Raw genomic sequence first — 13,005 nt, 5'->3', positions numbered from 1 at the left:
CACCCCGCCTGACGAAAGGACCTTGAACTGCGTGGCGGGACGCTAGCGTGGAGTATGCCGCGCATCGGCGAACAACAGAAAGTCAATTCGTTCCCGGTGAACATGCTCACCGCCCGCGCAATGGAAGCTACTGGCAACAGGTAGACTGCTTTCAACGACGTGTTCGCAACATTGTCGTAGTCTCCGCTCGAAAATGTGGCAGTCTTACTTGAAAAAGAAAACTAACACTTCGGCCCTCGTGTAGCCTCGAAATTGATGAGCGAGGGAGCAAGTTTGGTTCGCGACATTTACGGGTAGCTCATTCTGGACAAGCCGGAAAACATCGCCGTGTTATTCGACAGTTTGCGGAGGACGTGCGCACATTCGTCGCACATTCGCCGTCAGTACAGTCATCGAACTGATAAGTGGCCTTGCGGCAGACGAGCACACGGTGACAATTTGCTACAGGACTAGAAGAAATGACACGCTCCTGCAAACAATCAGTCCTATTACATTCCTGGTGCATATTAACTGACTTAAGGTATGTGTACCATGATAATTTTCACTCGTAATGGCGAAGTAAAGTTTTAACAGCAATATTCTCGAAGCACAGATTTTGACCACTTTCTTTTGCTTGTTCGGTAAAAGTGGACCTAGGTCAATTAGAGCTGTAATTATTTTTGCGCAATGTAGCTAAATGTGCACAAAAAAATAATGCTGACTGCCGATTTGTAATGGGCGGCTTCATTTTTTTTATTTTATTATAAAAATATTTTTGGTTACATGCAATAAGCTTTATTGTGCTGTAACTCGACAAGTGCTTCTTCAGTTATTGATCAGCTTGCAGCGTTGCACTCTTTAGGCTTTCTAGTATCCATATATATCTTAATGACTATACAATTCTAAGTACATACATTTTTATGGGTCTAAATGTTAGAATTCTTTGTTTTCTTGATTTTCTCAAACTAGCAATTTTGTACACCCTGCAAGAAAATTCCTGCAATATGTCAAAAACTATTACAGATAGCAGAATAATTTTTGTGCAGCATGAAGCTATATGTCTGGAGCACACATCATAGAAAGCAGATTTTAATTTCTCTTGATTCAAGTTCTTAAAATTAGTCTTTTGTGTGGCCACACAATGGCCACATTCAGAGCTATGAAGTTTAGTGTACTGTAAAGTAAAAAATAAGGACCCAATCAAAAAAGTGCTTCCTATGTTGTTTAGCTTGTGCTTTCTAGTGTTGATCCCTATGATATATGTAAATTTCGGACTGGTGGTTATTTTTATATTGTGGTAGGAACAATAGATATTGTTATTGTAATAAATAATGAACTAATGAAGCTATAGAAAAAATAACTACATATTTAGAATCTGGAGAACAAAGTGAGTAAGCATGCCAACTTTTGTCACAGTTGGTTCAAAAATAATTGAGAGAGCCCTAAGACCTATGTCCCCCCTTAATTATGTAAATTCTACTATGATTGTGCATAATAAATGAATGCATCCCAATGTTTATCTAAAATGTCCTAAATTGATGACAAAAGGCTAGAAGAGGCACTGCAGCTAGAGGATCCAATGCTTAAGGGGAGACGCTCCTCGAAAGCACTTTTTTTTTGTTATTCAACTTAGAGCTTCAGAAATTGGACCACTGATGCAGTTTTTCCTCCTGATTCCAAATCTGTAATCAGTTTTTACATAAGTGCAATAGTTTGGGAGTTGTGTTTCAAGTAATGGTGAAACTTGATAAGTTTTCCGGGAACTTTCGCGCATACTAAATGTTCATGCAGAGAGTTGTTCAATGGCTCCTTTTGCTCCCTATTAGCCATAGAGTGCCGATATCTAGCTAGAAATTGTGCTCCAACTTTGAAACTATGAAAAAAACATCTGTGTAGCAAACTACCCTTTTTTTTCCACTCGACCACCATTAAATTTATTAATAGATATTTACAGCTGATAGGTTGTGCTGATTCAAGTAGATATCGGCACCCTACGCACTCTCCTCAATGTGTGTGCCAAATTTCGTCGTCGTATGACCATTCTAAGTGCCCGAAACACTTCCCGCAAAAAATGCAAATTGGCCAAAATTGCGAAATGAGAAAAACGCGTTTGAAAGTTTGAAAGTCTGTATTTACAAAAATGAAAAACGCAGTAGCACGAAACTTGTGCTGAACACATACACACATGTCCAGAGGGAATATCAGTTGTCTAAAACTCTCCAGCACCGTAGGTTTTCCCTTCCCGGCTGGTGCGGCAGGACTCTTCCACCCGGGCCCTCTTGGCTGCACTGCGACGGTGTGCCCTCGCCTCAGCGGTCTGACGCACATTCATCTTGTGCATGCGCATGCTGTCTCGGCGGTCGCTGAGGGTAACCAGGGCCTCCGAAGGAAGCACCCCAAGCTCTTCCAGCACCTTTTCAAAGCTCGCGTGGCCCCGGTTGAACCACAGGACTGCAATGGCTGTGGCTGTTTCCACAGCAGTCCGGGAAGCAAACCGGGTCTTTGGACACAGCAGCCATATTTTGCTGTTCAGGGACTCGGCCGCGTTCTGTGTCTTGCCGTGGAGGCACCGGGCAAGCAGCTTCGCATCTGTGAGACGCTTGTAGATTGGGAGGACTGCCAAACCCTGGGCCTTGGTCAGGAGGGGGGTGTGGCACGGTGCAGGCTGGCCCTGCGCCTCAGCACGTCGGTGCTTGCACCACGAGTCTGGGCCTGCAGGACAGAACTTGTGACTTCCAGCACCGTCTGTTGAGCACGAGTGCAAACATGAGGCCCATATGGCAGTGTACATCTTGTGGACATTTCCCCGATTGTTCACAATGGCCACCTGAAAGTAAGTTTGAAGCTTCTGGATGGTGGTCTCCTTCAGCTTCTCCCCTCGTGGAAGTGGCGTTGGCAGCTTCCGCAGGCCGGTGCCCAGACGTTTCGCCACGTGGTTGGTGCACTCCTCTTTTTCAATTGGAGTGTCAGGGTACACGTTGGCATCACAGACCCCGTTGTAGGCCTTGCTGTCTCCATCGCTTAGGAAGATGGTGAACCGCAGGGGTGTCTCATAGTCCACAGTCCTCTGCCAAATGCGCACTGCAGCTTCGGCCTCCATGGCATGCGAAGAACAGTCGCAATTCTTCTCACAAACGGGATGATGAAACGCCTGCCATGTTTCTTCATCGCCTCCCATGTCGTTATGCAAACTGCACGCCAGGCAGAAGTTGGAAAGCACTTCATAGTCCAGGCACAAACCAGTGTCCAAGGACACTACAGTTCCCACACCATTGTGGCTTTTGTGGCCTCTTTTTTGCCATGTGCCGTCAAACATGACTGGCACGTCACTGTTACCAGCCATCTCTTTGGTGACGCTGCGTGCCCTTTGCATGTTTTCACAGACAGCCTTCACTGCCGCACTGTGAATCTTTTTGCCGATAGCATGGAAGGTCTTATGGTGCATAGGGTTTGGCAATCCAACTACTGCACAAAATCGTGAAAGTTGCTCATGCCCGATACCGACGGCACGCGCTGCAAGCACCACTTTCAGGTTCACGGCAAAGGCGTCACGCGAACTCCCGCTGTCGTAGCTTCTGCTTGCACCGCGGCCGCCATCTGACGCGACCCGCTTCGACGAGTACGCGGACGAAAGGATGCTCTCCGAGCACTCCGCATTCTCGCAGTGTAGCTCCAGAAACGCCGAAAGGCCTTTCCGCTTTTTATTCGGTGCCCGAACTGCGAGTTTACTCTCGTGACAAACGGGGCATGCCGCGCCTGCGACGACGGCCGTCAATGCACCCAACTCGCACAGCACTACGCTTTCGGCACGATCGGCATTCGGCCTGACGTCGTTTTCGAATAACGCGATCTTTTTCTGCGATGCACTCACAAAATTCACTGCAGCGTTGATCTCGTCGTCGCAGTTGCCATGGTCGACGTTGCCGTGGTCGATGTTAGGCCTACCGGCCGCTGGCCCGTCGCGGACATTTTCGTTGGCGGTGGCTTTCTTGTACGTCCTCCGCCGCTTCCCTCTGAACTTGTTCTTACTTCTGTATTTCCGATGGTCGGCAACGGCCTTTTTCGGGCTTGCCATCGCACGAAAACAGCGAAAAATAACTCCGGAAAACAGTGAAGCGAACTACGGCAAGAAAACACGGGTGCTGTCAGCCAATGGCGGCCCTGCGTTAGTGGCGCGCGGTTTGAAACGGCGGGAAAAGACTGTTTTTGTTGCTTTTTTTTAGATTTTTCGTGAACGTACGAGACTTCAAGAACCGGGATCGTGGAGAGTAAGGACAACTCTACACGAGCCAGCGGCCGCAATATGGCGGACAGCTCTCTTCGCGGCCCCGCGAGCACGCGAACAGCAGCCCGTTTTGTGTAAATTTCGTGATGCCGCGCGTCACTGCCGCTCACTCAGACGCGTTTTTCACTGACTTCTGATGCTTATTTCGCTGTGATATTTTCAGATGTCAAAATATAATGTATAAAGATGATAAAGCAACAAAAAACAGAAAAGGTGAAATTTGGAAAAAAAACGCGACTTTTCGACCCGCGTCTCCCCTTAAGCCCCTGTAACCCAAGATCATGAATGAAGTTAACTGTATGCAGCAAAGGTTCTATGGATGAGCTCAAGCTGGAGGTTCAACGATAGTTATAGCGCGAGAACAAAACGACGACACAGAGACAAGAAGGACACGAAAGACACTTGTGTCTGTGTCGTCGCTTTGTTCTCGCGCTATAACTATCGTCATGCCATACCAACTAGCCCAAGCTGCCACACTTGGAGGTTCAATTTGGGTTGTATAAGCAAGCAACGTTAGGATTCCCTCCTATATTGAGTGAAGTCAAAAGTGTGCGAAAAGTCTAAAACTGGCAGAAGGAACCTCCTTACTCACCCGAAAGTATTTAGGGTGGGGGTAAATACTGCCCACTAACTGACTTAATGAGGGAGGCGGCAGGGGAAGGGCTGTACAGACCCCCCCCCCCCCCATGAAGATTAACCCTGTGTGCACTCTTATGGGGACAAGCGAGCATAACACATGCCAGGGTGCTGTTAATGCGTTTTCTCTTGTGCCTGTTTTGCTGTTGAAAAGTTTCGGGGGTTTCGCACAATGACTTGAGATTTGAGGTCGCTGCATTACCACTTCACTGCACTTAACACGTTTCATTTAGCATGTTTGGCAAAGCACTTACCTGCATTCGCTAAAGGGCATCGTCACGTATGTATGTTTGGTGCTTGCTGCCGACCCCCTTAACCACACGATGGTAATCGCCACCTGGCTGTCGGCACTTTCCTGTCAAGAATGCCATATCACGGTGATAGCGTGCATGCTCTACTGGTGAGAACCGGCACCACAGTGGTTGACATGTACTTTTCTTTACCTTTTTGTGAGCATTCTCTTACAATTTAGATGTGTTCTCTTTAGTATGCATGCATACATATATTGTGTGTCTATACTACCTTGTATGTTCAGTTTTGTATACAGTTATGTATGCCTGTTCTGCAGCACCACAGTGTGGTGTGCAGTATGTACGAAATAAAATTACAAAATGAAATAGTGCAAACAAAGTGCGCAAGGTACAAAACAAACTTGTGTTGCAGAAAAATACTGGCCAAATATGCTATTCTTTTTTTAGAGTGCATTTGTAGGAAAGCTGGCATCCAGTGAGATGGAGTTTGCACAAACTGTCACTCCTGGCAGTGTTCCTGCTAATTTTGCATTGGCAGCAGATAGCGCCTTCACCAAAGAAGTCTGTTTTCTTTTAATTAGGCAAGCAGCAGTGCCAAGTGTGAGGCTATCTGATCAGGACAGCAATATGCAGTCTTTCTGCAAAGTTTGTGCTACAGGAACTGTAGCAGGAAGCTTTCTTTTGCTCTGTTGTAGTTGCAGCTCAGAATTGTGCTGCACTAGCAGACAAGTTTTCTGTGACGAGTTAGTGCCTAACAACAACCTGAGCAAGCATGCCAATAGCATAGGAAAAAGTGTAGTGGGCGTCTTCTGGCGTATTACGCAATTTAGGTAGCTTATTGGCAAAATCGGCGATTAAATGGCGAGACAGCCAACTCTCGTTAAACAGAGCCTGAAGGGACCTGGAAAATCTGCACCATTTAGCAAGAGTTCACTGAAACAACAAGAATAGGGGTGCAGAATTCAAGTATGAAGCCAATTATATTTTATGCAGTAGTTCTGTATGAGAGATTTCAATTTATTGGGAGTCTACTCATTAGAATTAAGGGTCTTGCATTGGAAAGAAGGGTCTGCATGTGTTGGTAGCACATAAATTGTTCTATATGGATCAGAGTTATTCTTTTTTAATAAACAGCTTTAGCGATGACATGTTTGACATCACTCATTCATGCATCTGCGTGTGCTCGGACATTTTCTTGATTTGCAGCCCTTGCCATTGATACAGAGTCCCCTATTGTTGCAAGTGCAACTACTTCAAGCATGGTGTCTAAACAATGCAAACAATAAATAATGACACCGATATTTGAAAAAAAAAGTGATTGTGCTATTTAAATTATTGTGGATCAATGTAGCATTTCTTCTGCCATTTTTTCTCTAATTTTTATCGTGCACCTTTGAGAATGGTACCTTTACGGGCAAGGATCTGTCCACTTACCGTAGTGAACCTCTGAGGTTTTCTAGGAAATGCTGCCCTTGCATCGTTTGTGCGAATTCTTAGCCATTGTGTTGCGGCCGCTGACGCAGGTGCTCAATGACACCTCGGCGAAGTCTCCCAGTGGCCAGCTCCACCGGTGGTTGAGCCAAGAGATGGACCGGCGGGAGGACCGCTCCAAAGTAGACCGGGAACGTCATCTGGCCACCCTTCTGGATGGCCATCGTAGCAGCCTCCAGAATAAAGTAGGGGAAGCTTCTCGCCTGGCCTCCCAAGCACAGAGGGAAGCACAGGAGGCAAGGCAGGTGAGGAGTGTTTTGAAAATACTCAGATAACGATACTGTTACATCCTTGTGACTGTGCGAAAAACAGTTGCAGTTGCTAAAGGTAAAATTCTTTGTTGTGCGAACTTATGCTTGGAAAAAGAAACTCGCTCAAGGTGCCATCATGTTGGTGTACATTCGTCGAATGTACACCTCTCCAGCAGTGTAATTTTAAGGGCTCATTTTCTTTGTTGGACACAATGAGAGCAGACAGACAACAATGCCAGGGAAAGTAAAGGGGAGCTTATTATGTGCAATTTTAATCGACGCCAAAATGCTTGCCAGTTGTACAGTTGCCATGCTCTAGCACGTACAGTCAAACCTTATTTTAAGGAAGTTGAAGGGGGATTCGTAATTACTTTATTAGGACAAAAATTAATTTGTTATAGCCAATATTCATTTCTACAAACAATTAGCCATCAAGAGAGAATGTACTCACCATCGAATGTCGCAGCAGCCCGCAGGGCAGAGAAAACGAATGTCAGAAGGCAGAAAAACTAGTAAAACAATAAAAAACAATGCACTTTATTTCCGCCGAATTCAGCACACCAGCTGGCAGATCACTTCAAAGAAAAATAGTCTTTAATAGACTTTCGCTGACTTTTCCTCATGCGGATGACTGCTCTTTTAGCTGCAGCAGCTAACCTAACCTAACCTAATCATCGTAAGCACCAAAGAAGCAGCGCAGCGGGTCTGCTGCATTCAGCGCTTGCTCAGGCGTCGGTACGTAGGGTTCGCCAACAGTAGGCTCTGGGATGTTGACACATTTGACACTGTCATCATGTACTCCCATCACCGTGCGCACAATTTCCGCATCTGACAACTCTTATGGTGTCAGTATTGGTACCGACGTACGTGCAGGAAGTGTCACAGTCAGGCACAACGCCGGCGTCAAGGAGAGCGGCCCACGACGTCTGGGCCTGGTCGCCCGTGGAACCCTCACAGGCGGCATCGCTGAAATCTTCGCAGTGCTCTCCGCTGCTTACGCCAAATGAGGCATGCCGGACACAGTTAGCGATCATGCTTGCCATTACGGCCATCCAGGCAGCTTGCAACATCTCGATCGCCATGTGCAGGTCGATTGTTGTTTCGCGCTTCATGCTCATATTGAGCGAAATTCGATCTATGACATGTTTGCAGTAGCCAGACTTGAAGTTCATGATCACTCCTTGATCGAGGGGTTGCACAACCGCAGTAGTTTTGGGCGTAAAAAAAGCAGAGCTCAATGTTCTTAAGCACAACAGTAGTGTGGTGGACCGCGCAGTTATCCAGAAGGAGGCATATTTTGAAGTTTCGCTTGCCCAGCCGCTCGTCCCGCTCAGGCAGCCATTATGCGAAAATCTTTTGTAATCCAGACGTTGCGGTTGGAGACGTAACTCACTTGGAGTTTCTGTTTTCCTTTGAAACGTCGTGGTGATTCACTTTTGCTGATCACAAGAGCTGGCAGCTTTTCAGACCCGTTCATATTCGCACATACAGTCGAGCCCACATATAACGGCCCCGCTTAAAAGGAACTTTCGCTTAGAACGAACAATATTCGTGTGACCGTGAAAATATACATTGGTTCGATGACACAATATCGCACTTTCAAGGAACATTTCCGAGCGCCGCCGATCGGTTACAGCGACCGGGGTCGGCACTCTGCCAACTTCCCAGGAAACCACTTTCGACCACCGATCAGGCATCGACAAGGTGCCCATACATTCTTGTTGTTAAACGGTAGCCCTGCCTCCGTGCCCCTCTAGTTGCCGCTCTCCCCGACTGCTTTTTGTTACGCACCCCTACATCCTTTATTTCCCCGCTACCCTGAGCACCCTGCATCGCCAGTAGAGGCCCATGTTTTCACACTGCCACCAATCTTTCGAAAACCGGTCGGCCATCTCCCCTGTTTTTGATCGCTGGTACTGTCATTGGCGTCACCAGCCTGGAGTGACCAGACCATTTACCAACATTGTCGGCCATCTCGGCTGCGGCGGCTGCATTTCCGATGGAGGCGGAAATGTAGGTTCGTGTGCTCAGATTTGGGTGCACAGTAAAGAACCCCAGGTGGTCAAAATTTCCGGAGCCCTCCACTACGGCGTCTCTCATAATCATATGGTGGTTTTGCGGAGTTAAACCCCACATATCAATCAATCAAACATCGTCGGCCACCGACTGTATCCGATCGTCTGCGTTTAGTGCACGCACGTACACCACCCCATCGACTTTGATAATACGCGATTTGTTTCGTGTTTATGAGCTTATGACCTGTTCTCGCTCACGTCGTGCTCGGCTCAGCATGCCATTCGCACACGTGCGGAAGTGCGAAAACAGCTGTGCGTTTGTGCAAAAGGAATTGCCAAATATCGAAATCAGTGTGGCCTCGAAAACCCGCCGATGCAACAAAACAATTTTTTTACCACGGCTGCAGATTCTTTGAACACCGCCGCACGCGCTGATACAGGCCGCCATGCTTTGACTTCTGCGCGCGCAAACACTCCGTCTTGTTTTTCTACGCGTGAGTTGCGCGTTTCGCGAACCTTTCAAGCAAGCTACCCGACCTGCCTGTTTCCCGCGTGTGTTGGATTTCAAAGTCGCACTCCCGCCGTATCCTCCCCTCTCTTCATCTATCACAACCCCTTCGCCCGTCTCCACCGCTCTGCGACGCCAGCCACGCTGGCTCGATTTAGTTTCGTTTTCCGACTAGAAATGGGCCCAGAGCTGTTCCACGCGTTCTGGTATATGTGTCGCATGTACGCATCTTGCTCGCTCTTGGTGTGTGTGTGTGTGGTCACGATGGCAGACGGGAGGACTTGCACGCTTTTTCTTGCTGCTCAACAAAACGTCTAAAATGTGACCGTTCGGTTCGAGTGTAATCCGCGCGTTAGGTGCCATGTTGCAGAGTGCTTGCTAATAGCTGTTGACCACGTCGCAGCCAACCTGCCGCTTCGGACGTTCCGGTATTCAACTGTGGAGATGGTGAATATTTTTCGGGCGGCGGTGACGGCTACATGCATGCGAAACTGTTTTCACGAAGCCGACTTCGTCGTCAACGTCGGGCCCGATGCCGAGCCTGAAGCTTCAGTACAGAACCACTGTGGTGGCGATTTGTGGCAGCGCGCCATCGACTCCGACGTGGGTTAGCGAATGGGACATCTGTTGCGATAATTTCGTTACGGCAGATGATGATGCCGACACCGCAGAACCGTGCACGAATTAGGGCATTGTGAATGAAGTACGTGGCTAGAGCGATTCGGAGGAATCGGATTGCGAGAACTACAAAGCTTTGGAGCCAGTGCCTCATGCTGCTTATGCCACGGGCCTCGACGAACAAGCATGGTGCCGTTTGAAATAAACTCGAGACCGCCCTTACCCTTCTGCTCTTCGAAACATAAGCATCACAGACTTTTCTGGGCAAAAAAAGTTTGTTTTTACTCGCAACTTTTTCAAAGCTGTGTTTCATTTACTATGAACTATGGGATACAGCAAACGGATGCAGCGTCAGGCTCAGGTTCTTTATAAGTGGGCTCAACTGTAGTAGCAGGGTCACACAAACCTAGTTCTGTTTACCACCATGTCAGTGATCACCTCTGAGGGCCAAGGTTTTTTTTCGGCAACGTCTGATAGAACAGGGCCTTCTCGTCTGCATTGAACAGATCCCTGGGGCTGTATTTTTCAAGCAGCTGCCTAAGCTTCTCGATTCACGCCACTGCAGCTTTGCGGTCGACAGATAGCGATTCCACGCTGACAGCCCTGTCTAGGATGTTGTGGCGCTCTTTGAAGCTCTGCAGCCGGCCGTCACTAGCCACAGTTTTATCGTGCCCCATGAAGCAAGCGAAGTTCCTTACATTCTGTTACAGAAGTGCCCCTCTCACAGGAGTGCCACTTGCTCTGATTTTCTAAAAACCAGTTGAACACCGCCTTCTTGACACCATCGAAAGCGGGGGCTTACAGCTTCATTTAGTCACCTTTGACGCCACGTACGACAGCACTGGTTATGGCTTCTCTCTTGCTTAAGATCGTCGACAGCGTGCTCAACGATACGACGAAATCTTCGGCCACTTTTTTTTTTTTTTTTTTTTGCGCCAAACTCGGCGGCTTTCAACATTGCCGACATCTTTTTGATTGTTATAATTAAGGAGCTTGCTCCTTTTTCTGGGAGGTTTTCTCGCGTCATTGCACCAGTGTGTACGCTAGTGGCCATTGCTCCTGCTAGAGGCGCAGCTGTGCTCTTCATTTCAAGAGTGCTCACTAGATGGCGTGCCACCACTCAGGTGACGCTCTCTTCACTCTTAGCGCGTGCTGTAGTTTGGTAGGAGACCGCTAGATAGCCGCACTTATCTCGGTGCGCTTCCTTTCTCTTTCACTGCACTTCACTCGGTGCGCTTCGATACCGCTACCCACTATGAACACTGCAGAAGCCAAGGTGGTGACACAAAGGGCTTGCGATGCGACTGCAGCGCGGGCTCGCCGTCAGGACTCTTCTCGAACTTTTCACTACATTCTATAATTTAAGATCCTCTGGTTTCGTACTTCAGGAATCACAAAGTCATTATAATAAAAAAAAGGTTTCTCTGAGCTTATGTGATTGGTAAATAAGCTCTTCAGCAAAAGGTATATACTGCATCAGTATGCAAGTATCTATATATATTGTAGGCATCTATTATGCGCTTCATCCTCATCTAGACAGCAGTCACTCATCACCTGTTCTGGCTGACAGTCATCATCAATTTTAAATGTGCGCTTCATCTTCAGGTTCGTTGTGCTTGTTCGTTCCCGAGTTCACGGCCAACAAACCTCGTTACAACCGAGTCGTCATGCATGGTGGAGGTGGATTGACGATCCCAGTCCTTTCCTCACAATGCTACTTGCTGGAGCTCCGTTCAGGCCATCACTTGGACCCTCAGTCCGCCAACATGTCTTAGAGTTGTGGAGGAGCACGCGCGCCCAGCCTCCCCTTCCCTTTTTACAGCAGTGCGAAAGCCGTGTTGCGGGAATGCCCGCATGGCCGACGCTCGCGATTCCCCCCTTTCCCGGCGCGCGGAACAGGTTTTCTCGCTCAGCGAGAAAAGGTATTATTCTCGTCAGGGAGAGGGAAACCGGAGAAGGGGTCAAAACTGGGGTGCGGACGGCCGCACAAGATCTCTCTGACACCGGCCAGGAACCAAGGAGGTCGGACCCGCAACCCCCCTGCTAGCCTAGGACGTCAACGACCAAGGAGTAAGCGTCTACCCTTGTTTTCTGTACTTTCTCCTCGCAACATTTTGCGCGCTATTGCTAACGCTTAGCAATAAAGTGTTGTTCTTGACCTAGCCTGTTGACCGTAGCTGTGGCATTGCACGTACGCGTCCGCTTCAGCTATGGGAGGTGCGGGGTTCGATCCCCAGTGCCGGCCGGCCACCCACCGGTAGCTAAACAGGGTACAGGCGGGCTATCTTCGCTGGTCTTTGCAGCGAAGATGTGGAGGACTGGCTCGACAACTATGAGCGAGTAAGCGCAACTAATCACAGGGACGACTCTAACAAGCTCCGCCGAGTATCGCTTTATTTCACGGGCGTTGCCAAGACATGGTTCTTGAACCATGAGATTGACGTTATTGACTGGCCTGCCTTCAAGCAGCAGCTTCGACAAGTATTCGGCACACCTGCCGTTCGATCCGCTCAAGCGAAGAGAACCCTAGATACTCGCCAACAACATCCCCGTGAGTCGTACACATCGTACATCGAGGATGTCCTTGCGCTCTGCCGACGTGTCAATTCTTCGATTTCTGAGTCAGACAAACTGCGTCACATCCTGAAGGGCATAGGAAGCATTGCCTACAATGCCCTTGTTGCCCAGAATCCTTCTACTGTCGCTGACGTCGTCTCTACGTGTCAGCGTCTCGACGAACTTGATTCTCTTCGCCTTCAGTCAGGCAATAGTGAACACCGTCCAGCAGACAAGGAGCTGCATGACATGATAGGAAAGATCATACGCGAAGAACTCCAATCAATGAGCTTTTCACCACCTTCTCCATCTGCCACACAGCCTTCATGCATGGCCTTGCGTGACATCGTAAGGGAGGAACTAACATCATTCACTGGTCTAGCCCACGTACAGCCACCTCCGTCCAGCCCTCCAA

General features: G+C 48.3%; 1 protein-coding gene across 2 annotated transcripts in view; it reads left to right on the top strand.

Annotated features, from left to right (window-relative positions):
- Positions 1 to 13,005, top strand: part of LOC119179842 (uncharacterized) — a 193,886-nt gene that overhangs the window by 115,236 nt on the left and 65,645 nt on the right. For both annotated transcript variants that reach the window (XM_075869874.1, XM_037430960.2), the window contains one exon: positions 6,675 to 6,887. In XM_075869874.1, coding sequence (XP_075725989.1) covers positions 6,675 to 6,887 — 213 coding nt within the window. The remainder of the gene's footprint in view (positions 1 to 6,674; positions 6,888 to 13,005) is intronic.

Source organism: Rhipicephalus microplus, chromosome 7, assembly GCF_043290135.1.
Source record: "Rhipicephalus microplus isolate Deutch F79 chromosome 7, USDA_Rmic, whole genome shotgun sequence".
Lineage (NCBI taxonomy): Eukaryota > Metazoa > Arthropoda > Arachnida > Ixodida > Ixodidae > Rhipicephalus > Rhipicephalus microplus.
Note: the sequence above shows the minus strand (reverse complement) of the source record. Positions and strands in the feature narration are given on the sequence as shown.